We start from the raw sequence: 23363 nt of genomic DNA, 5'->3' as shown, positions 1-23363 counted from the left end.
TTTTGGGTCTGGTCTCTCATCTTCCTCTTGACAATACCCTAAAAATAATGAATTCTATGGGGTTCAGGTCAGGCGAGTTTGCTAGCCAATCAAGCACAGTAATCCCATGTTCATTAATTAAAGTCGGCATTTCCATAAAGCTTGTCAGCAGTAGGAAGCATGACGTGCTCTAAAATGTTCTGGTAGACGGCTGCGTTGACTTTGGACTCGATACCACACAGTGGACAAACACCAGAAGATGGCATGTTTCCCCAAATCATCACTGACTGGAAAGTTCACACTGGACTTCAAGCAACTTGGATTCTGTGCCTCTCCATTTTCCCTCCAGACTGGGCCCTTGATTTCCAAATGAAATGCAAAGTTAACTTACCACAGAGCTACAGACCAGTTATTTTTCTCATTGGCTCTTGATGCACTGACTCCTGCCATGTCATGCCTGCCTGTCATCTCCTTGTGGAGCTCCCAACATTTTTTGAATGTCCTTCACTTGACAATCCTCTCAGGTCTGCGGTTATCCCTGTTGCACCTTTTCCTACCACACTTTCTCCTTCCACTCAAGTTTTTATGAATATGCTTGGATACAGTACTCTGTGAACAGCCTGCTTCTTTAGCGATGACCTTTTGAGCCTTAGCCTCCTTGTGGAGGGTGTCAATGACTTCTGGACAACTGTCAGGTCATCGTCTTACCCATGATTGTGAAGCCTACTGAGCCAGACTGAGAGATAATTTAAAGGCTCAGGAAACCTTTGCAAGTTTTTTAAGTTAATTATCTGATTAGAATGCGACACTGAGTCTACAATATCAAACTTTTTCACAAACTTCAGATTTTCTGAGAAACGGAACTACTACTATATAATAGCAGGCCTACCGGACAGGTTACTCAAGTTGGTCAGTTCGCATGTGCCAAGTAGGCTGCAGCTCACACACACACAGCACGCGCAAACACACACATACACCGGACGCACGCACACACATCCACACACGCGCGTGCTGGCGCAGACGTTTCAAGACAAAGGCAGCGCAGTACACCGCGTACATACACAATGAATGCACACACACACGCACGCCGAAGGGCCTGCAGCTCACACAACACAGCACACGTGAACGCACACATCCACTGCATGCACGCACAGGCCCGCGCACAAACACACACACACACACGCACGCACGCACGCACGCGCGCGCGCGCGCGTGCTTACGCCGATGTTTCAAGACAAAGGCAGCCCAGGCCACCGCATACACAAACCCTACACACATGCGCTCATTGAAAAAAAACAGCAAGAATAATCCCGCATCCCGCAATGTCTTGCGGTATCGATATCCCCCCGTTCCATCTGTTTTAACAGCGTCGCCATCGACAAACTCCCAGGTCTCCCAAGACATTCTGTCTCTAGACTGTAGAAATTGCGATAAAAGAGGTGAAGAGACAATTTCTCACGCCGAAAAGCAATGGCAGGTCTTTCATTTTGTGATGTAAAAAACGTTAAATTCAAACATCGCGCCGACCCGCATATCAACACACAAGTCAAGTGATCTCTAAGAGGCAGTGTCCCTATAATACAGAAAGAAAATATGTCAACACAGTGTGGTGAATTATGTCTGTAGAGTCCACCACAAGACTACACTTTTCAGCCCTGAATAACAGTTAAAGCTATTGAATAATTGATTTGCATGCATAGTATACTATCCCCTGGTCCTCCAGGTTGGGGGTTGGGCTGAGGGCTGGTAACCCTCTCCTGGAAAAACAGATTTATTACAGAAACAAGAAGCAGAACCAATTCATTAGATGAAGGGAATACCATGACCGTACCTCATAGTAGATGCATGATGATGCACAGGCGCCAAAGCCAGAAGGACGCACCTGGGCTGATGGGGTCATTGGTGCACCCGAAACACACCATGAGGATAGGAAACTGGAATGTGCGAGCTGGAAATCTCGATCAGGTGGCAAGGGAAATGGGTAAGAGAGGAATAGCTATCATGGGTATTAGCGAGACACATTGTACAGGCCAAGGAAAAGTACAACTGGCAGATGGTGAGACTTTTATTTACTCTGGAAGAGACGATGATATCCACAGAGCTGGGGTAGGTATACTTATGTCCAAAAAAGCAGCTGGAGCCCTTTTAGAATGGACACCAATTTGCGACAGGATTATCCAAGCCAGATTCCATTCAAGGTAGATCAAATTGACGATCATACATGTCTACGCACCAACTGAGGACGAAGATGAAGGAATCAAGGATGAGTTCTACTCAAGGCTACAAGATATACTGGATAGAAGGAATGTCCATCAGGGCAGACGAGGAGATGGCTAGATAACATCGCAAGTCAAGCTGAAGAGGCTGCACAAGGTCAGCACATGAAGACACTGTATGGACCAAGTCTTAATGCAATGAAAAACCATGACAAATTACAGCAGTGATGGATAAGAACAGAAACCTACTCAGTAAGAAGGATGTACAGGATAGATGGACCGAGCACTTTAAAGTAGTGCTGAACAGGGAAACGCCAGGGAATCCGAAAACCATCACCGACGAAGATGAAATTCAGGAGATGGCAGTGAACAAACAAACTCTGGGTGAGATAAAAGAGGCAGTTAAAAAATTGAAGAGCTGGAAAGCACCTGTTATCAGAGTTTCCGTTGTCCGGTAATTACCGGTCATTGACCAAAAAAAATGGGGAGGACCGGACATTCTAAATGTCTCCGGTCAGAATGACCAATGGAAATAATTCTCTCTGCACAATTTGAATTGTGTTTAAATATGCTACAGAGGTCATTTGTTTAGCCAATTCACGTAAAACAATGAGGGTTTTGATTGACCCAACCCAGCCAGGTCGGGCCGATATTTTCCACCACTATCCTCGAGCCGGGTCGGCCCGGGCGTTTGTGTTTTTTTTTTAATCATTGCTTTATTGGCCTAATCTGAGGAGAAATCTATGCCATAAACAGAAATATTGTAGGCCTTTATTACATGGGTATTCTCAATGCCGTGGAACGCTCCGTTCACTTGCATGGGTAGTAAGTAGTCCGGTAACTTGTCAACCCCAGCGTCTTCGGTTGCTAAGCGTCGTCAAAGTCTTTGGCGCACTATTTCACTGCTGATCAACACTACGAATGCTGGAAATAACTAAATTGTAAAAAGACACACCGTGTGAAGTTATTTTTTTTTGTTTTGGCAAGTAGCCGTGTAATAAGCGGGATAATGTATAGAACGTCGCCGGTCATTATCGAAAATAAGCCCCTTCAGGGTGAACCAAGACACCTCCTCTGCGCGTCGGTGTCCTGTTCGCCCTATCAGGGCTTATTTTCCCGATAATGACCGGCATTCTATACATTATTCCTTACATATATATTTAGCAGAGTAGGCCTGAGTAACAAATGTGTACAAAGTTGCACATGTATTAAAAAAAATGACGGGTTGAAATCGGGCTCAGGCTCACAATTACAGTTAATGTGTCGGGCCGGGCTTGGACAGAACGTGCTCGGGTCGGGTCGGGCTTGATTTTCTGGGCCCGATCTAAAAACGTTAAAATGAAACCTTCCAGGTCACATTACCGGCACCAATTTCTTCTAGGGGAAACACTGCCTGGCATTGATAACATCACAGCAGAATTATTGAAGACAAACGTGGAGGTTTCGGCAAGGAAAGATGCTGTCGAGGGTGTGGAAGTTTGAGGCTATCCCAGAAGCTTGGAAAGAGGGTTGATCATAAAGCTGCCGAAGAAAGGCAACCTGAAAGATTGTAAGAACTCAAGAGGCATAACACTGCTGTCCATCATTGGGAAGATACTAGGACGAATTGTCATTGACAGAGTGAGAAATGGCGTTGACAAGACTGAGAAAGGAGCAGGCGGACTATAGGCAAGGAAGAGGAGCAACAGACCAAGTCTTTATACTGAGGAACATCATAGAACAGGTAAACATGTTTTTATTTACCTTTTAGAACAATCCATCTTTTGTTTCTAACCAGGGATACCTTTTGTTTGTTTTGTTGGCCATGGGTCTCCCTGAAGAGAAGTGCTCGACCACCTGTCTCCTACTTTCTTCTATGGGTCTGGTCTATGTTACTCCCCTTACCCCTAGCCCACTTAGGGGACGTGACCTAGATTTTGCTGATGATGTGGCATTACTATCTTCCACAAGACAGCACATCCAAGACAAAACCACCAGAATGCACGAGGCAGCCAAGCGGGTAGGGCTTAGAATCAACCTTGGAAATACAAAATTCTTAACAATCAACGCAAAAAAACAGACAAGAATAAACATTGATGGGCAGGTAATCGAGGAGGTGGAAGAATTCACGTGTCTTGGAGCAAAAGTTAGTAAAGAAGGAGGCGGAATGAAAGACCTACAGAACAGGCTCTCAAAGGCAAGGGGGCCATATGTCCGATTAAATAGGATTTGGAACTCAAACAGCATCTCGAGGAGAACTAAGCTAAGGCCGTACAAGACCTTGGTGTTACCTGTCTTGCTGTATGGATGTGAGACATGGAAAATGAACAAAGGTGATGACAAATTAGTCGATGTAATCAATAACAAGTGCCTGCGCAGAATTCTCTGTGTCCGATGGCAAGATCATATCAGGACTGAGGACCTGCTTAAGAGAGCTGAGATGAAGCCACTTAGTGAGGAAGTCAAGATCAGAAGATGGAAGATGATCGGCCATATCTTGAGGCAGAATAGAGAAAGTGATGGCAATGTGGCAATGACGTGGGCACCGGAAGGGAGAAGAAGACGACCTAGGACAACGTAGAGAAGGACCGTGGAGAAAGAGAGGAGAGATGGTGGCTGGGGCTCATGGGATGAGGTGCGAGTTGCAGCAGCGGACCGAGAGAAATGGAAAGGTTCTGTAAAGGCCCTATGGGCCACAAGGCATTTGGAGGACAGGTAACAGGTAACAGTATACTACACTGTCCATTGAACAATTACTCCTGTTACCCATAAATTGACTCATTTTATAATGTAATCAAATGCTCACACACTAGCTGCTTTCAGACACACGTGTATGAGTATGAGTATTCCTGATATTCTCCTGCTATTCTCCTGATGGGCCGTATGTGTGAACAACATATCCTCACATTTGTACCCTGAAAATCTCCTGAATAATACTACCCCTGAGGTAGTATTTTCTCCGTAGGAAATATAAATTATGTTATATGTGAATGAGGTGTAGAAAGTCTGTATTTCTCACACCACTTCACGCGGGCCTGTTGATGACGGTGCTGCATGTCATTGAGTGGCCCCTAAATGATATTCAGCCTTTTGCATTTTGTTTTGTTGAATGGTTAAAAAAAATGTAATGTTGCCACTGCTTTTGAGTCATTTGGGGTGAACACTAAAAGATAGGTCTTATCATAACCCTAAAAGTACACATCATACAATAAATAACATTCAATGAGTTAACAGCTGCACGTTTATCAAAAATGTTTTTTTTATAATAATTACTGACAACAGTCAGCTGAATATTAAAGGGTCCCGTCCTTCCACTCCCTGTTTTCTTAGTTAAACACAGAAATCAACTACATTTGTCCAAGTGTTAGTTATATGTGAAATGAAGAAAAAAAATACGCTCTATTTTTCCAGTAACGCAGCCGTTCGCCACGCCTTTCTTCTTCGTCGTTTCTTCTATTTGTCTCTAACTCATGCTCCAATCTCAGATTGTTTGGGTTTTGTGGATGCAACAGAATATATTCTGTTGCATCCACAAAACCCAAACAAAAATGCTGAATGCTACTACTATTGCATAAATTAATACTACTACTTAATTACTACTTCAGCAACTATTACTTCAGCTACTACTACTACTACTTAAGCAACTACTACTAATATGGCCGACTAACCATAAAGGCCATATAGTTGGTAGGTTGTTGTAATTCGATGCTTTGACGCGTGTGTCGTATCCAATTTTATTCCAAAAGAACCCATAGAACTCACGAGGAAGCAGGATAACTTGTGCGGGGTTTATTTATCCAAAAAAAAAAAAAAAAACATCAGGTAATCCAAGTTTACATGTTCTTTGGTCCAATACCGAATAGATGTTCAAAGTTACGATCCCTTTTGCTTTTACATGCTCATCCAATAGAACATGCCATGGAAACACGACGACGACGACCACGACGACGACGACGACGACCACGACGGTCAAAAACTTATTTCGATCAAACCTTCTAACTTCTCCGTTCTCCAAAAACCAACATAGAAACATTGCTCTAACAGTCATGCGCAGAACCACCAGTTACGGCAGTAATCGGTCGTAAAACAACAATAGACAACGCAAACTGACTAAACGCAAAACTAAAACATATTAAGTATTATTCAAAACGATTCCTTACTTATAGATATAGCACTAAAAATAACACACCTTTACAAATTGAAAATAAACTAAAATTGGCTCTTACATTTCCGGCCCCTAATTATAAGGCAAGAGGACTTATAATTATACAAAATGCAACATAAACAACAAGAGCCAATTTACAAATTGAAAAATTCAAAATTACACGAACGCAGTGATATGTGATACACCATTCTCCTTGCATAATTTCACATTTGCATATGAGGCAGAAATATGCCTAACTCCCTAAACAATCAATTGTCCGTTTCACATATAAGGCAAAGCTTATCCACAGGCCTTTCCAATGTACTGGACTTGGTTTTGACCCACACCCGACGAACAAGCCCTTTAGCGTCTGATGTGGTTTGCACCACTCTTCCCAGAAGCCAAGAGCTCCAGGGTGCGTTTTCATCCAGGATCATCACTATGTCTCCTGGCACAAGATTTTGTTTGACTTTAAACCATTTTTGGCGTTCCTGTATGCTGGGCAGGTACTCGCCCACCCACCTCTTCCAAAACAGATCAGCAAGATACTGAGTCTGCCTCCATCTGCGTCTAGAGTAGTTGTCATCTTTGCTAAAAAGTCCTGGGGGAAGCAAGGGCTGTTTCTTTAGTAACAGCAGATGATTTGGTGTCAGCGCTTCCAGATCATTTGGATCTCCCGAGGATGTAGTCAGTGGCCTGTCATTAAGTATGCTCTCGACCTCGCATAGCAGTGTCTGTAGGCATTCATCATCTATTGTTTGCTCGTGCAACACTGACTTTATGATTTTTTTTACAGATCTTACTTGCCTCTCCCATACTCTTCCGAAGTGTGGACCGGCAGGCGGGTTGAAAATCCACTGGATACCCTTTTGTGCCAAAGCATCTTGTATTTTGGCTTGATTCCAATGCTTCATAGCTGCCCGCAAATCTTTGTCTGCACTGACTAGGTTGGTGCCGTTGACCTCATGATTGAAACTTGACCTCTCCTGCACAAGAAGCGACGGAGAGCGTTGAGGCAGGAGTCCGTGTCTAGTGTGTGAGAGACCTCAAGGTGCACGGCACGGGTTGTCAAACAGGTAAACAGCACGCCGTATCTTTTAACGATACTACGACCTCTTTTGACTTCCATAGGCCCGAAATAGTCCACGCCTACATTGGTGAAAGGTGGTTTGTCTGCTAGCAGTCTATCTGGTGGTAAGTCTGCCATTTTTTGCCCAAGAGCCTTTGCTTGCAATCTTCTGTATGTGACACACCTGGATATGAGTTTTCTCACTGCTGAGTTAGCTGCCGGGACCCAGAATTTCTGGCGTAGGCGAGAAAGCATAAAGTTTCTCCCAGCATGTCCAATCTTCTCATGTATGTCCCGCAGGAGCAGCATTGTGGGATGCATGTCATTTGGCATGATAATGGGATGTTTTGATTCCTCAGGCATCGCTGACTTACTGAGGCGACCCCCGACTCTCAGAATGCCATTTTGTAGCACTGGGTCCAGCTTACGGATTGGGCTGTTCCCTTTCACTAGCCCTTTCTCTTGTTCCAGTACTGAGATTTCTGTCTTGAACCTGCGGCGTTGGCAGTAACTGATGATCTCCAATTCTGCTTTGTTCAAGTTCTCCACTGTAAGTGGCCCTTTGTTCAATGACAACTTATACTGTTGCATCTTGCTTTTCTTATTATCCACTTGTTTGCTTGAGCCAGTATCATCCTGGGAAACTGCAACCTCCAACTCTTGACGCTTTTTGCTCAAAAGCAGCAGATTTTTTCTGAGTCGGAGCATCCATGCTATAGCTCCTTTTAAACGATGCCAGCTAGAATAGTGGTTCATTAACCTGTCCAAAGTATCAGAGCCTTCGGTGACCGCAGTGCGGTGCACGATGACAGCCTTCCTCACCTCATCATCATCCTCAGAAAGCTTCTCCAAGTCGAGCGTTTCTGAACATTGAACGTCTGGAACCTTTAAGACTGACGGCCCTTCAATCCAGCTCTGCTTGGCCATGAACTGCTTTGCAGATAGCCCACGGGAGGCACAGTCAGCTGGGTTCTCTGCGGTGCTGATGTACCGCCATTGGTCCGCTGTAGTTGCCCCTCTGATGGCAGCGACCCTGTTGGCAACAAAGGTTTTAAGACGCAGTGACTCATTTGCTATGTATTTCAGCACAGCGGTGCTGTCGGTCCAGAACACTGAGTCCTGTAACTCCAGCTGGGGCTCCTTCTTTAATATTTTGTCCCTGTTGACAGCTACCACAGCAGCAGTTAGCTCCATGCGTGGAATGGTGGTTTGCTTTAGTGGAGCCACCCGCGCCTTGCCCATCATGAAGGCACAATGCACACGTCCCTCACCATTTGTCAGTTTCAGAAATGCCACTGTTCCATAGCCAGTCTCGCTTGCATCCGAGAAATGATGCAGCTGTGCAGTAACGATAGGTCCAAATGTCTCAGGATTAATGCATCTCCTTACTTGAAAGGTGGAAAGCTGAGACAGTTCATTAATCCAAGCGTTCCAGTAGAGTGCAAGGTGGTCGGGCATTTCCTCGTCCCATGTAAGCTTTCCTTTGCACAGCTGCTGGAGAAAGATCTTGGCTGGAAGCACAACTGGAGCAAGGAGCCCTAGCGGGTCGTATATGGAGCTTACGACCGACAAAACTCATCTTCTTGTATTTGCCTTCCTGCCTATGTTAACTCTGACCTTGAAACAGTCAGACTCAATACACCAGAGCACGCCTAGCGCGTCTTTAGTCAGATCTAGGTCTTTTACCTCCTTGGCCCTCTCCCTCTCTGGAATCTCCATCAAAAAGGTGCGGCTATTGCTTGTCCACTTTGTCAGGTGAAACCCTCCTGAGGCGCACAAGGTTGTGAGGTCATTATACAGTGCGACGGCATCAGCGTGGTGACTGACTGACCTCAAGCAATCATCGACGTAGAAATTCTTGAGAACAGTGGCCACTGCTTCGGATGAGGCCCCAGACCTGTTCTCCTCCGCAGTTCTCCTTAAAGCGAAGTTGGCACAGCTAGCAGAAGAAGTGGCACCGAAGAGGTGGACAACCATTTTGTACTCTTCCATCTCCTGCTCCAGATCCCCTTCCGGCCACCACAAAAAGCGCAGAAGGTCTGTGTCTTCTTCTGGAACTCTCACTTGATGATACATGGCTTCCACATCAGCCATCATAGCGACATAAACCTGTCGGAAGCGTGCCAGCACTCCAATGAGGGAGTTAGTCAGGTCCGGACCCTGAAGCAGCTCTTTGTTTAGTGACGTCCCCTGAAAGCTAGCAGCGCAGTCGAAGACCACACGCAGCTTCTTCTTCTGTGGGTGGTACACCCCATGGTGCGGGATGTACCACACTCTTCCGTCCTGTCGGGTCAGCTGAACTTCTGGCACCTTGACTGCGTACCCCTTTTTCAGCATGTCACCTATACAGCTTGTGTATTCTTGGTGAAATCCACTGCTTTTGCTGAGCTTCCTCCTGAGATTCAGCGCACGCTGCACTGCGGCACTTCTGTTATTTGGAACATTGATCACAGGTTTTTTCGTGGGGAGGTTGATGTAATAATGCCCATCTGTATGACATACTGACCCGGATACAGAGCCGATAAACCGCTTGTCGTCTTGTGACATTTCCAGAGTGTCATTGCAACTATGCTCAGGGAAATCTGCATTGTATTGCTGGATGAGTTGTTCTTCAACTGACTCTAGGGAAATCCTGTTGACTGTGACTGGGTGCTGTTCACTGTCGTCTAACTCACTGTCTCTGTGTTCTCTAAGCGGGCCATTAACGGTCCAACCAAGAACAGTTTTCACAGCATATGGGCCGCTGTCTTGGCTGTGAATAACATTCCATGGCTCAAAGGCTTCATGAACATTATTACCTATAAGAAGCCCTATTTCAGCATCAATGCACGGCAACTTCACTCCCTGAAGATATGGCCACTTTCCCACGTCCTCCTGTGACGGAATATGCTCCTTTGTTACCGGGATGCCTTTTTGGGTGAAAACCTTTGGCAAGTCGATGAAGTTATCTTCCTGAAGTCCACTGACCTCCAAGTCTCTGAGAAGGCAACTTTTCACATGTTTAGTTGAACTCATTGTAGTTAAGACGAGCTCAGTACTCTTTCCCTGAAGATTCAGCTGCCTTGCCAAGGAATCCGTGCAAAACGTAGCAGAGCTCCCAGGGTCAACAAATGCATACGTTTGCACAACTTTGCTACCTCTCTTTGCCTTGACGAAGAATAAGAATAGAACAGAACAGAAGAATAGAACACACTTGTCTCCGGCCCCATCACAGGCAATTTTCTTCTGATTTAGACTTACAAGTGCGCTTGAAACTACTGTTTATTCTGAAAAAGCCTCCTCCTGACTTTCTGCACCTGCCTGTTGGGAAACAGCTTCCTTTCTTTGAATGTGCAGCATGCTCGGATGTTTTTGTGAACATACCTGACATGTCATTCTCCTTTTACAGTCCTTACTTACATGCCCTTTAACTAGGCATCCAAGGCAGAGACCAGCCTTCTTGATGAAATCCAGCTTTTCCTTATGTGGTTTTTCTGCAATACCATGGCACTCCACTAGTGTATGATTCTTTTTGCAGAACAAACATGGCTTATTGAGAGCAGCATAGATTGGTGTTCCAATTGCATTCCCTTTTGAATGGTCGTTTTCGCCCCGTTTTGATGCAGCTACAATAGTAGCAAAGCTGCTTCCTTTTAGCCTTTCTTGCCTTCTTCCCTCCAGAAACTTTGTTTGTTCTTTCTTTTCAGTTGAGGCGCCTTGTAAATCTCCAAAGAGAGGGTCTGTGGCGATCTTAGCCTGCTTGTCTACAAAGGCAACGAGGTCATTGAATCTCACTCTCCGCCGACTCCTTTCCTGAATTTCAAAGGCTTGCGACCTCCACTTTTCTCTGTACTTGTAGGGCAACTTAGAGACGATAACTCTCATGTTGGTGGGGTTATCAAGCTCGTCCATATAATCCACATCCTGCAAGGCGTGACGGCAACTCAGAACGAAAACTGAAAAGTTGTTGAGTGCCTTTGCATCCTCTGACTTTATTTGCGGCCACTTAAACACCTTTTCCAATAGTGCAGTGGCGATTTTCAGTGGGTTGCCATAGCGATCCTCCAACAGGTCCATGGCTTGCTGGTAACCATGGTCAGCAGGCATGTGCTGACAGCCCTTTACGAGGTCTTGTGGCTCACCTTTTGTATATTGCTCTAAAAAGTACAACTTATCTGCACTGTTGTCAGATCTTGAGTCCACTGTGTGCTGGAACGCTTTCAGAAAGGATCTGAAGTCAAGTGGGTTGCCACTGAACACAGGAACATCCCGCTGTGGCAGACGAGCCAACTGCTGACTTTTTACAAGCAGCTCTGTGATATCGTTCTGCTGCTTCATGACGTTGCAGATGTCATTTGCAGCGCTACCTTGTTGCTGCGGAAACCCGCTGGCTGATTGGTAAGTATTGTCCGCCTTTAGCAACTTTGGTCTAGCTCCAGCGAACGCATAGGACTTGACTGGCAGCTTTACATCCAATGTTTTGGCTGGGGAACTATTTTCTGCTTGCTGGTCTGCAGGAGTGCGTGGCGTGTTGGCATCATCAGCATACTCGTATGTGATATCACCCTTTTCCTGGGCGTCATATTCTTCGTAAATCTTGATTTTAGCATTAGACATAGCCAAAGCCGTTTTAATTTTCAACTCCTCCTGCTCTGCTTTGAGCTGAGCCTCCTTTAATTCTAACGCTTGTTTTTGCTTAAGCCCAGCCGCCTTGGCTTCCAGAGCTGTGCGCTTAGCTTCTTCCTTTAAGCGTGCAGACGACGCTGATGACGCATTGGAACGTCCACTGCCAGACTTATATACTGGAACGTGTCACAATAGAAACACCGTCCATATGAGCAACTCCAACTTCACATGCTTGAGTAAGTTCAACATCCTTAATCCACACATCAGCTGCTTGGATAAAGCTCTCAAATTGATCTGCTTTAGGTTCGTACCAATCATCCTGATCGACACTCTTTTTATCCTCATTAAGATGAAGCAGAACTGCGGTGTTACATTTCTTGAAATCCTCAAAAAGTGTTTTGAAATATTCCATCCTGTCTTTAACTTCCTCCAAGTTAAGGCCATTTTCCATTAACTCTTCAACTCTGTTAGACTTTCCAGTAAGCTGCCTTAATCTTCCTCTTCCTGCATTAATACAGTCATGCAACTTTCCACTCACAGTTTTTTCTGTGTCTTCGACCGCCCTCTTTTGGTCATCATCCGCAACTGCACCATTTGCAACCGCTTCACCGTCGGCTGCCTCAGCCATGACGTAGCCAGCCCCAATCAGCTCACGGCAGTTGCTCTTTTAAGGATACTGGAATCAGAAACTAACGTGAAACAGCCAACGTCCAGCCATAAAAGGTAACAATGTATCCACTGTCAATTTAGCGCTTTATACTCCTTATTTCTTCTTTGATCACTGTCGGCAATCCAAAGTAGTCAAGCGCTATCCAACGGCTCCAGAAATTAGCCTGATCCCTCGGGCTCGTTATCCAAACACCATCTGTCCATTTCGAAAGTTTTTGACTTAATAATATGGCCGACTAACCATAAAGGCCATATAGTTGGTAGGTTGTTGTAATTCGATGCTTTGACGCGTGTGTCGTATCCAATTTTATTCCAAAAGAACCCATAGAACTCACGAGGAAGCAGGATAACTTGTGCGGGGTTTATTTATCCAAAAAAAACAAAAAACATCAGGTAATCCAAGTTTACATGTTCTTCGGTCCAATACCTAATAGATGTTCAAAGTTACGATCCCTTTTGCTTTTACATGCTCATCCAATAGAACATGCCATGGAAACACGACGACGACGACAACCACGACGACGACCACGACGGTCAAAAACTTATTTCGATCAACACCTACTAACTTCTCCGTTCTCCAAAAACCAACATAGAAACATTACTCTAACAGTCATGCGCAGAACCACCAGTTACGGCAGTAATCGGTCGTAAAACAACAATAGACAACGCAAACTGACTAAACGCAAAACTAAAACATATTAAGTATTATTCAAAACGATTCCTTACTTATGGATATAGCACTAAAAATAACACACCTTTACAAATTGAAAATAAACTAAAATTGGCTCTTACAACTACTACTACTTCAGCTAATACTACTTATACTTCAGCTACTACTACTACTTCTTAAGCTACTACTTTCAGATTCTTCAGTTCAATTCATTTAACATTTCTTCATTTTCAGCAACGCTTTGTGCTTTTCATTCAGCCGTCAGCATTCACACGCGTTTTCTGCAGGAAATGCAATTTCACTTTGGGTGTAACAAATCGATATAATATGGCTTTCACTTTTTAAAATGAATTATTTAAATTAATTATATTTTCCACAATATTAACTCATATACCACTAATTAACCACTAATTTATGCACCTGTATATGTTTTTAAAAGTTTTACGGATGACTTCAAGTGATAGTTCCTTCAAAGAGTAGTTGAGTGATTATCTGGATATGTCTAAACTAGGGATGGGCATTCGATTCAATTGTCTTAGTCCATCGTCGGGAGAATTAACGATACATTTTCGATTAATCATTCATATTTTTTAATAAAATTATTAGCCAAAATTAGTGATTGTTAGCCTACCTAACAATGAATTGGGCTTATTAACAAAGCTTCAGAAAAAAGAACCAGTAACTCACATACAACTCATATAAGCACCAGTCTACTGATTTTTGTGGAGAAAGATGAGCATGTTAACATGCTCTGGGATCAGACATGACCACAGCCTGGTGACCGTCAGTCCAGCCGCCAAAAACAACTGCTCTAAGGGTGCCGAAGTTGCCGCGATGCACAAGTACCTCTGTGCTAACTTGGCAAGCCGGGGGAACCGTATTCCATTCAATTTTCATCATCCTGTGTAGGGGTGGAATCCAGGGGTGGGCGGGGGCCTCTCTCAAAAAGTTCTGAAGTTCTGCTTCGATGCCAGACTCGCACTAGCCAAGTTTACATGGACACTTCTGATCCGATTTAGAAGTGGAAAAACAGCTCAATTGGAATAGGAAAGGATCATATATACGCCTTAATCGGAATAGAATTGCATGTGGAATAGAAGAGGTGGTGTAGTCCGCTATAATCGACATGTATACACTTATTCAGATTGGGTTGGGTGCGGCTACTTTTAACTAAGAGAGATGACATCAGTAGTTGCAGTAGTTTGCAATTGGTCCGTCGGTACTTTTATGCATACCGACCAACCGCTGTTAAGGAAAGTGAATTTTTTGCCTGATTCACGTCTTTCTTATCACACCACAAGTAGTCCGGTAACTTATCAACCCCAGTGTGTCTGGTTGCTAAGCAACGTCAATGTCTTTGGCGGACTATTTATCTGCTGAACAACACTACGAATGGTAATTGTAAAAAGACACACCGTGTGAAGATATTTTTTAGCATTACTTTTATCAATGAAAAATTTACTTCATCTACGAAATTCTTAATGATCAATTAATCATGCCCATCCCTAGTCTGAACCTCGTCCTCTCACCCACTGCTCTTGTTGTCTTTCTGTACTAGAGTGATTATCTGTATATGTCTGAACCGCCCTCCTCTCACCCACTGCTCTTGTTGTCTTTCTGTAGTTAAGTGATTATCTGGACGGCGTGAACGTAGACACCAACTCCAGCCTGTCTGTGACCGTCACCACCAAGAAGTCGGCACATTCCTGGACCTTCTCCCTGTACTGCAGGGTAAGAGCCTCCCACAGCACCCCTCCCCCCGGCCCACAACCAGAGGGTAACTCACCACATTTGCTCCAAGGAGTTGCCCACCATGTTTTGGTTTGGGCGGAGTGATCGGACATATTGTGTCTGCTCACTGAAGAGCGACTTCCATTGATTATTATGGCATTAAACCAGGAGCAGACTGGATCTGTTGGGCTGAGCAGGAACCAGGAGCAGACTGGATCTGTAGGGCTGAGCAGGAACCAGGAGCAGACTGGATCTGTCGGCTGAAGTAGAGAGCTGGAGAACTTTAGAGTTAAATTCTAGGTCTCTATCAGTAGAGAACAGTGGAGTTCTATTTTAGGTCTATATCGGTAGAGAAAATTAGAGTTATATTCTAGGCCTATATCAGTAGAGAACTGTATATTTATATTCTAGGTTTATAGCAGTAGAGTTCTATTCTAGGTCTATGTCAGTAGAGAACAGTAGAGTTCTATTCTAGGCAGTGGCGCCAACCTCAGGTCAACATCGGGGGGTCATAAATATTTCCTTCAAAGGTGTTCCACCAAAAAGTAGTCTATCACTTCTCAAAAGTGATATATGCTTTCAGAATTTGAGATTCAGAACAGTAGTTCGTGAATTATTTATCTTTATTACACGGCTCTTCTCAATGCTGTGGAATGCTCCGTTCACTTGCATGGGCCTTCCCGACTTCCAGCATGAATTATTTTTCGATAATTGACCGTTGCTAAGCAAATAATGACCACTGTCAAAGAAAGTGGATTTTTGGTCCCTGATTCACGTCTTAGGAATCACTCCGCAAGTAGTCCGGTGACTTATCAACCCCAGCGTATTCGTTTGCTAAGCGACGTCAACGTTTTTGGCGAACTATTTCTCTGCTGATAATTTTTTCGTTTTGGCAAGTAGCCGTGTAATAAGCGGGATAGTCTATAGATTGTTGTCATTATCGAAAATAAGCCCCTTCAGGGCGAAGCAAGACACCTCCGCGTCTTTGTCCTGCTCGCCCTGTCGGGGCTTATTTTCCAGATAATGACCGGCGATCTATACATTATCCCCTACGTAATTTATTCGATTTTTTTCAAAATTTTCTTGTGAGGATGTATGATTCAACCGTTCCATCAATTGTCGAATGCGTTTTACAAGTGCGTTCCGAGTGGAGGGGCGTGCACTTATTTTCCATAAACATGCCCGAAATAAATGGGAGTAGGCCTTGCTTAATTACATTTCTGTCACTAATTTAGAAACGTAGAAATAATGGAAGTAACTTGCCAGGCTCTCATAGTACGCAAGAACTGACTTCACACTGCTCACTTGCATTATCCAGCGAATGGGGCAAAGCAGTCGCAAATTATTCCCACCTGCAGGCTTACGGAAAGTGTCAAACCATGCCAGTCTACTTGGTTCCTCTCTGATTGTTTTAATCAGCTTTTTGACTGTCTTCATCGCATCTCGGCATATGTTAACTTTTTAAACGGCATCTTAAAAGGCAAGGTTCATGTTGTTGGCATTACAATGCACGTACATTGCCTCTTCTTGTATGTCCTTGACGTGCGGTTGTAAGCCCGACCTGCTTCCTGACATATTTGACCTGTCAATCATTTGGCACTCTGCCAAACCATTGGCATGTTAGGAATGTTGCCAGAGATGCTTTAGAACGATTGGTGGGGGAGATTGAGGGAGATGGAGGTTGCAGCGTGCCATCGCAGCTCAGCACAGCGCTCTATCACTCAGAGCAGAGTTCTATCACGCTTGCTTTATTCAAAGGGACAGACACTGAAAACTCGCCGGTTCACTTTGTTTCAATATTGAGTTTTTTTGCATCCCCAACCTCATCTTTGGGGGTGCACGAAACCTTTTGCCCCCCCAGAGCTAGCGCCACTGATTCTAGGTTTATATCAGTAGAGAACAGTAGAATTCTATTCTTTGTCTATTGCAGTAGAGTTAAAGAAGAGTAGAGTTCTATTCTAGGTCTATAGCAGTAGAGAGTTAGTTATATTCTAGGTCAGCAGAGGGTTAGAGTTATATTCTAGGTCTAACAGCAGAGAGTTCGAGTACTATTCTAGGTTTTTAGCAGCAGAGTTCTAGTTCTATTCTAGGTCTTTAGCAGCAAAGAGTTAGAGTTCTATTCATGGCCTATAGCAGCAGATGGGTAAAGTGATATTCTATGTCTATAGCAATAGAGTTAGAGAACAGTAGTTATATTCTAGGTCTAAAGCAGTCGAGAACAGTCGAGTTATATTCTAGGTCTATAGCAATAAATACCAATAGAGTTCTATAGCAGTAGGGATTTAACATTTTCTATGTTAAATCCCAAATAAATAGTTGACATTTCTGAACGAAAGCCGGAGACTCCATCATTAAATGTATTCATTTTCGTTATTATTCAGCTTCTTCTTCTCCTCCGGTAAAACACGACGCATTGCATTGTGGTGTACGGGAGTAACATGTAGGGAACATCGTATGTTCACTCAAATTTTGGGTATTTTAAGTCCACTTTATAGTGCGTGAAATTTACCACTGAGAATTCGAACACCACTACAAAATGGCGAGCACCCTATACAGTGCCTTATATCCGTGATGGGGAACGATTTCGAACACAGCTACGCAAACTCATTGCTCCCACTAAAGTTGAGGTGAGCTAAAAAGGAGGCTTAACTGGCAGTTTACAGATTAAGATGTTTAAATGTATTTCAAAAACTTTGCGCAAAAACATGCTTAGATAAAGATGTTAAAATGTGTTAAGAAATGTGTTTAAAAACGCACAAAGATGTTTAGAATGTTTAAAAAATATGTTTAAAATGTTTCAAAAATGTTTAAAATGTTTCCAAAAAATATGATCAGAGATGTTTAAAATGTGTAGAATATGATCAGAGATGTTTAAATTATGATCAGATGTTTAAAATGTGTAAAATAATTAAAAGATCTTTCAAAACACAGGGATTTAGAAAAAAAATGTTTTGGAGGGGGGGGGGCTCAGCTGAAATTTGTTCTCTGAGGGGGGGCTCACTCTCTCATACTTTGAAAACCCCTGTTCTAGGTCTTTAGCAGCAGAGGGTTAGAGTTCTGTTCTAGGTCCAGAGCAGCAGCGCGTTATATTCTAGGTCTATAGCAGCAGCAGCCAGGGGAGCATCCAGACTGTCCCTGTATCTTGTCCCCTCTCTGCGTGTCTAGCCGGCCAGGAAGCTGTTCCGCATCGCCCTGCTGTACGACGCCCACAGACCTCACTTCTCCATCTCGGGCGTGTCGGCAGGGGAGCGCTGCCACAGCGTCCCGGGCGAGTGCCAGGAGTGGATGACAGGGGAGGAGCCTGCAGGTAGCCTCATAGGCTGCTCACACTGATGCCTGCCTGCTCACGTTATTACCGTAGACATGCACATCGTTATGTTTGTTGTTTATATTACGATGTTACAAAGCCATCATGAACTTGAACAGACGTTTCATAATTTTCAATGATCAATATTCAATTCACCTCAAATATTTAAACGACCGTTTCAGCGGACAATGGGTTGGACCACTGCGTGTACCAGGTGGGCGTGGGCTTCAGCACAGAGATCTTCGGCACCTTTAGGCAGACCATCGTATTCGACTTCGGCTCAGAGCCCGTGCTGATGCAGCGCGTCATGGTGGACGCCGCATCCATAGAAGGTACGTACGCCATAGAAGGTACGTAGGCCTCACGTCGTGTGGACCCCTAACGTCCCGCCCTCCGTCCCTCCAGACCTGGAACATCTCATGGTGGCCAGGCAGCAGCTCCTGATCACGGCTAAGCGCTGGGACTCATCCTGCAAGACCATCGTGGAGTTCGTCCCCAACGAGACCACGGGCGAGCTGGAGCGCAGCCTGTTGTCCCGCTACCAGATCCCGCTGTCGGCCGACCAGCTCTTCACCCAGTCGGTGCTGGACAAGACCCTGACCAAAGAAAACTACCAGGCCCGGCTTCACGACCTGCTCTACATCGAGGAGATCGCCCAGTACAAGGAAGTCAGCAAGTGAGTCCTGGACCCTGCCTCAATAACACCCACATCAGTTTTTCTTATCTTTTGTGTATTGAGGTTAAGGGGGTGGCAGGCTTTGACCACTAGGTGTCACACACGAGCTGCCACTCCGTGTGTGCCTACATTGTTTGAGGGCGTACATTGGCATTTACACACATACACTCTCTTCCTCTCCACTATTGGTTATAGGGGTGGGACAAAATAGCGATATAGGATTCTTATATGTTGCTTTTATTTGTAATTTTTGCATTTTTATACTCTATTCATGAAGAGTAAAAGCTCAGTTATGGTTCCACGTCGACGCAACGCATTGGCCACCCAGACACTTTGAAGCAGTGACCATGCAGACGCTTTGACGCAGTCGTGAACCTGTTTTGGTTCGGCGTTGGGTTTTAGTGAGCGGACCAATCACAGCCCCTTGCTGCTGCGTCGCCTCAACGCAAGGTAAACATTTTGGGAGGCGCACGCCAGGCCCTTGCGGTGGACGCAAGGAGGGTCCACAAGGACGTAATGGCTCTGTAGCTTTGAGTCAACGTGGAACCATAATCAGGCCTTTAGACAGGAAATATCGCCCCAATTATCAATGTTTTAATTATTAAAATAAGGCGCTCTTAAAGGGATACTTCACCAGTGGAGATATGAAGATTATATGAAGTAAATAATTCTATGTATTATAAATGTGCAAAAATAATTGAAATCGGTTCATCATAGCCTGAGAAAAGGCAGAATGTCTCTCTGTCTCAAAAGTAAGAAATCCTCAAACTACCACAGTGCATTGCACCCGCTGCACCGCCCACCTGTTTCCGTTTGGAGGGGGAAGGACCCATGGTCCTAGCGCGAATGGTAGCGCGAGCAAACTTTGTGTAAACATATCCCTTTGATGCGTTGACTAGTTCAGACTTCTGCCCTCGTTTTTTCAAACGCATCATTTGTATATTACTGTACAGCATAAAAACATTTGCTAATTACAGTAGCTCAGCATATCAAGTATTTGTACTCAACCTTTTCTCCCCAGTTGAAATAAGTGTTTATCTTCTACAGTAGGCCTACTTTAGTATAACAGCACTTGGGTTAGTAAACAAATCACAACAACCAACATGAATTTGAAGTTTTATTCATGAAAAAATGTGAACTATTTACAAAAATAAAACATGTAGGGTGCATTTGCTAGAGTCAAAATAGTCACAGCTCATCTTGAGCATCTACTGCCTCCTGGTAGCCACGGTACTGCCCATCTTGTGCTGGGTAATGAGCTCTGATGGCCTGGACAACACAGGAAGCCGATACTGTCTAAGAAAGAAAGAGAACATTAGCAAAGCAAAATAAAAATTATGCCTTGAGTAGCCTATACAGCATTACACGGGCTTCAACCTAGCGTAACGTAGCCTATGGTCCGCCAATAAGATCGGCTACTTTCGGATAACTACATTATCACGTTCCCCGGGACTCAAAACTATTGTAGCCAATGTGTTAGTAAAAAAACAAACACTTACTCTGTGCTCAGACGTCTGTTTCTCCCGGCGGGCTTTGGCTGGCGTTTCCAGTTCACTTTCTGGGTCCGGAAATATGTATCCAATACCCAACTGTTCAGATGAGGCGTAAAGCCTGGGTGAGAGGTTACACAAATGGCCCCGTCCTCGCCAGGTTCAGCCATTTATTCTAGAAGAAACTGGCATCGCTGAAATTCGCTACAGCACAGGGACTCTGTGTTAGTGTCTATAGGCGAACACAGCAAACCGGCGCGCTCCGGCTCCTCGTCCTCGGCAACAGGCATGGCTTGTTCAGCTGCAGCCGCAGCAGCCTCCTACTCTTTGTGTAAATTCTTCCTGGCTGTATTCTGGCTCGTACTAGTAGCCCTGAATGTCCAAATCCAACAATAGATTTTCAAAATCCACTTTGGCTGTTTCACATTGCAAATTTGTTCTCTAGCTAAGCGGTGAAGAAACATGGCGGACATTGTGTTTACATCTCGTACGCGAGCTCCCGCCCCCCCTCATTCCTTATTGGTGGGCTCACAAATTTGCGAAACCAGTGGTTTGTAGTCCTTGTCCCTTCTAGCAGGCAAGCAAAGTCCTCCCGAGATGACGTCAAACGCGTCATTTGACGTCATCTTGGGAGAAAATTAGATCAGGAAAGCTGGGCCAAGTGAAGACTGGGTTAAACTGAGTGGAAAAAAACGTGTTATTGGGTGTCAAGCAGCGAAGCAGCAAGACAACCTATTGCTTTCGTATGAATTCCTATTATTATTATTATTATTATTTCACCTCCATGGGAGTCTATGGCAGCCCATAGAACGCCTTGGTGAAAAGTTGTGTAATTTGGCATGCATGTCCAACTTTGACCAACAGGTCAAAGTTGGACATGCATTCATGTTTATAATTTTCGACCCATTCATCCAATAATCAGAAACAAGATATCATTGGATTCCTTGGGCCAAGCCGAGTTCAACGCACCCTATGTCGTCGTTTTGCGCCATGATAGATTTTCCGCCGTCTTGGTTTATGTCAAAAACCTTCAAAATGCTACTCCTATCACAAATTTGGTCCAATCATCTGGAAACTTGGCACACATGATCTTCAGGCCATGCTTGATAGAAAACATCGAAAGATTTTTCAAATTAAAAACCGTTTGGCCGCTACAGCCAATCAAATTCGACCGCAAAGCCGCCAAACAGGAAGTTAGCCAATATCTCAGCAGCCCTTTGACATATCATAACCATACTTGGTACATAGACCCATGACATCATTATGGGGACACTCAATGAATTTGGTGACCATTGACCTCTAGGGGGTGCTATAATTAACGAAGATGTGTTTTAACTCCTCTCTCTTCACATGAGTATATTTCAAACTTATTTTCAATGTCTGGTGATACTGTCAGACCGCCCCATATAGCTAATAAAATATTTCCCATGGCAAAATCAGAAATTGGCCGCCATGTTGAAAGTTGTTAAAATCAATATTACATATCCACAGGCCACAGATTATGTCCAATCATCATGAAACTTGCCATATATGATTTTCAGACAAAGCTGAACAAATGTGCTAAACAGCTTTTTCTAATTCAAAACCGATTGGCAGTGACAGCCAATCAAACTTGACGGCAAAGCCGCCAAACAGGAAGTAAGCCTGTTCTCAGCATCTCTTTAACATATCATAGCCAAACTTGGTACATAGACTCATGACATCATTCTGGGCACATCCAAACAATTTGGTGACCTTTGATCTCAGGGGGACGTCAAACAGGCAGTGAGCTCATTTCTCTGCAAGGCCTTCATGCATCCAAATCAAACTTGGCTCATAGTCTTATGAGCGGATGCTTGTTTACATTTTGTCTCTGTTAGGGATATTGTTCCGAATACCCCTATGTATTTGTGTCATTTGTTCTGTCAGGCAGACTGTATTGCGCCCTTACATCTAGGTGGGGTCATTTTTCCATTTGGTAAACATTGACGCGTACTCGCATAATGGTCTAGTTCATCCCACCAGCTTTCGTTATTACCGATTACCGAGACGGTCGTCATGTAGCCACCTAGCCGATTACGTCCGTCCGGCAGAATTAGTTTATCGAGTCCCGTTATGCTTGACACCCACATTACTGCTCGCAGCTATATTTTATATTGCAATAGCGATTTTATAATGATAGAACGCCAGTTCTGGATGGCAAAAGTTTCCCTTTAAGAGATTTCTGAAAACGATAGCATTGTCTTATAATATATTTATTATTGTAGAATCGCTGTATGGCGATATTATTGGTATCGCGGGCCATGTATGGGGTCAACACTCATTCCCCCACACATAATTCAATCTGCAATGTTCACTATGGTGGTGTGAATGTTAGTGCTCATTCTTTGCTTGTTTCATGCACCACTTCACTGTGGTAGTTTGAATGTTGCTACACTCAGTTGCACTCGGCACTTTGAATAGTATAACGGTAGGGATGTAACGGTACACGTATTTGTACCGAACCGTCACGGTACAGGCACTTCGGTGCGCAGGGGTTGACACTTAGGTTTCAAAAGCACTTGCCCATTGGGCAAGTACAGGTCATGTTCAACTTGCCGGAATGTGATGTTCACTTGCCCAATTAAAATCAGAATCGTGAACGGGCCTCTTTTTGCCAGGCACCCGGCCTGGTAAAAGCTCAGACTGAAGCTGAATGTTAGCTTCCACACATGTTGTGTTTAAAAAATAACAAACTTCTCTTTGTTAACTTATTTATCGAAGTGATTTCAGTCCACCGTTGCAACCCATTAAAGCTATCGCCCAGTTATATGTAGCCCTGCATGATTTTATGCAAATGTACATAACTA

General features: G+C 44.2%; 1 protein-coding gene across 2 annotated transcripts in view; it reads left to right on the top strand.

Moving 5' to 3' along the window:
• helz (helicase with zinc finger) overlaps positions 1-23363 on the top strand; it is a 112738-nt gene that overhangs the window by 29120 nt on the left and 60255 nt on the right. For both annotated transcript variants that reach the window (XM_079730923.1, XM_079730924.1), the window contains 4 exons: positions 14955-15062; positions 18228-18369; positions 18552-18701; positions 18775-19045. In XM_079730923.1, the coding sequence (XP_079587049.1) occupies positions 14955-15062; positions 18228-18369; positions 18552-18701; positions 18775-19045 (671 nt within the window). The remainder of the gene's footprint in view (positions 1-14954; positions 15063-18227; positions 18370-18551; positions 18702-18774; positions 19046-23363) is intronic.

This window comes from Pollachius pollachius (assembly GCF_949987615.1).
Source record: "Pollachius pollachius genome assembly, chromosome: 2".
NCBI classification, from domain to species: Eukaryota; Metazoa; Chordata; class Actinopteri; order Gadiformes; family Gadidae; genus Pollachius; species Pollachius pollachius.
The sequence above is the reverse complement of the archived record's forward strand: the minus strand, read 5'-3'. Positions and strand labels throughout refer to the sequence as shown.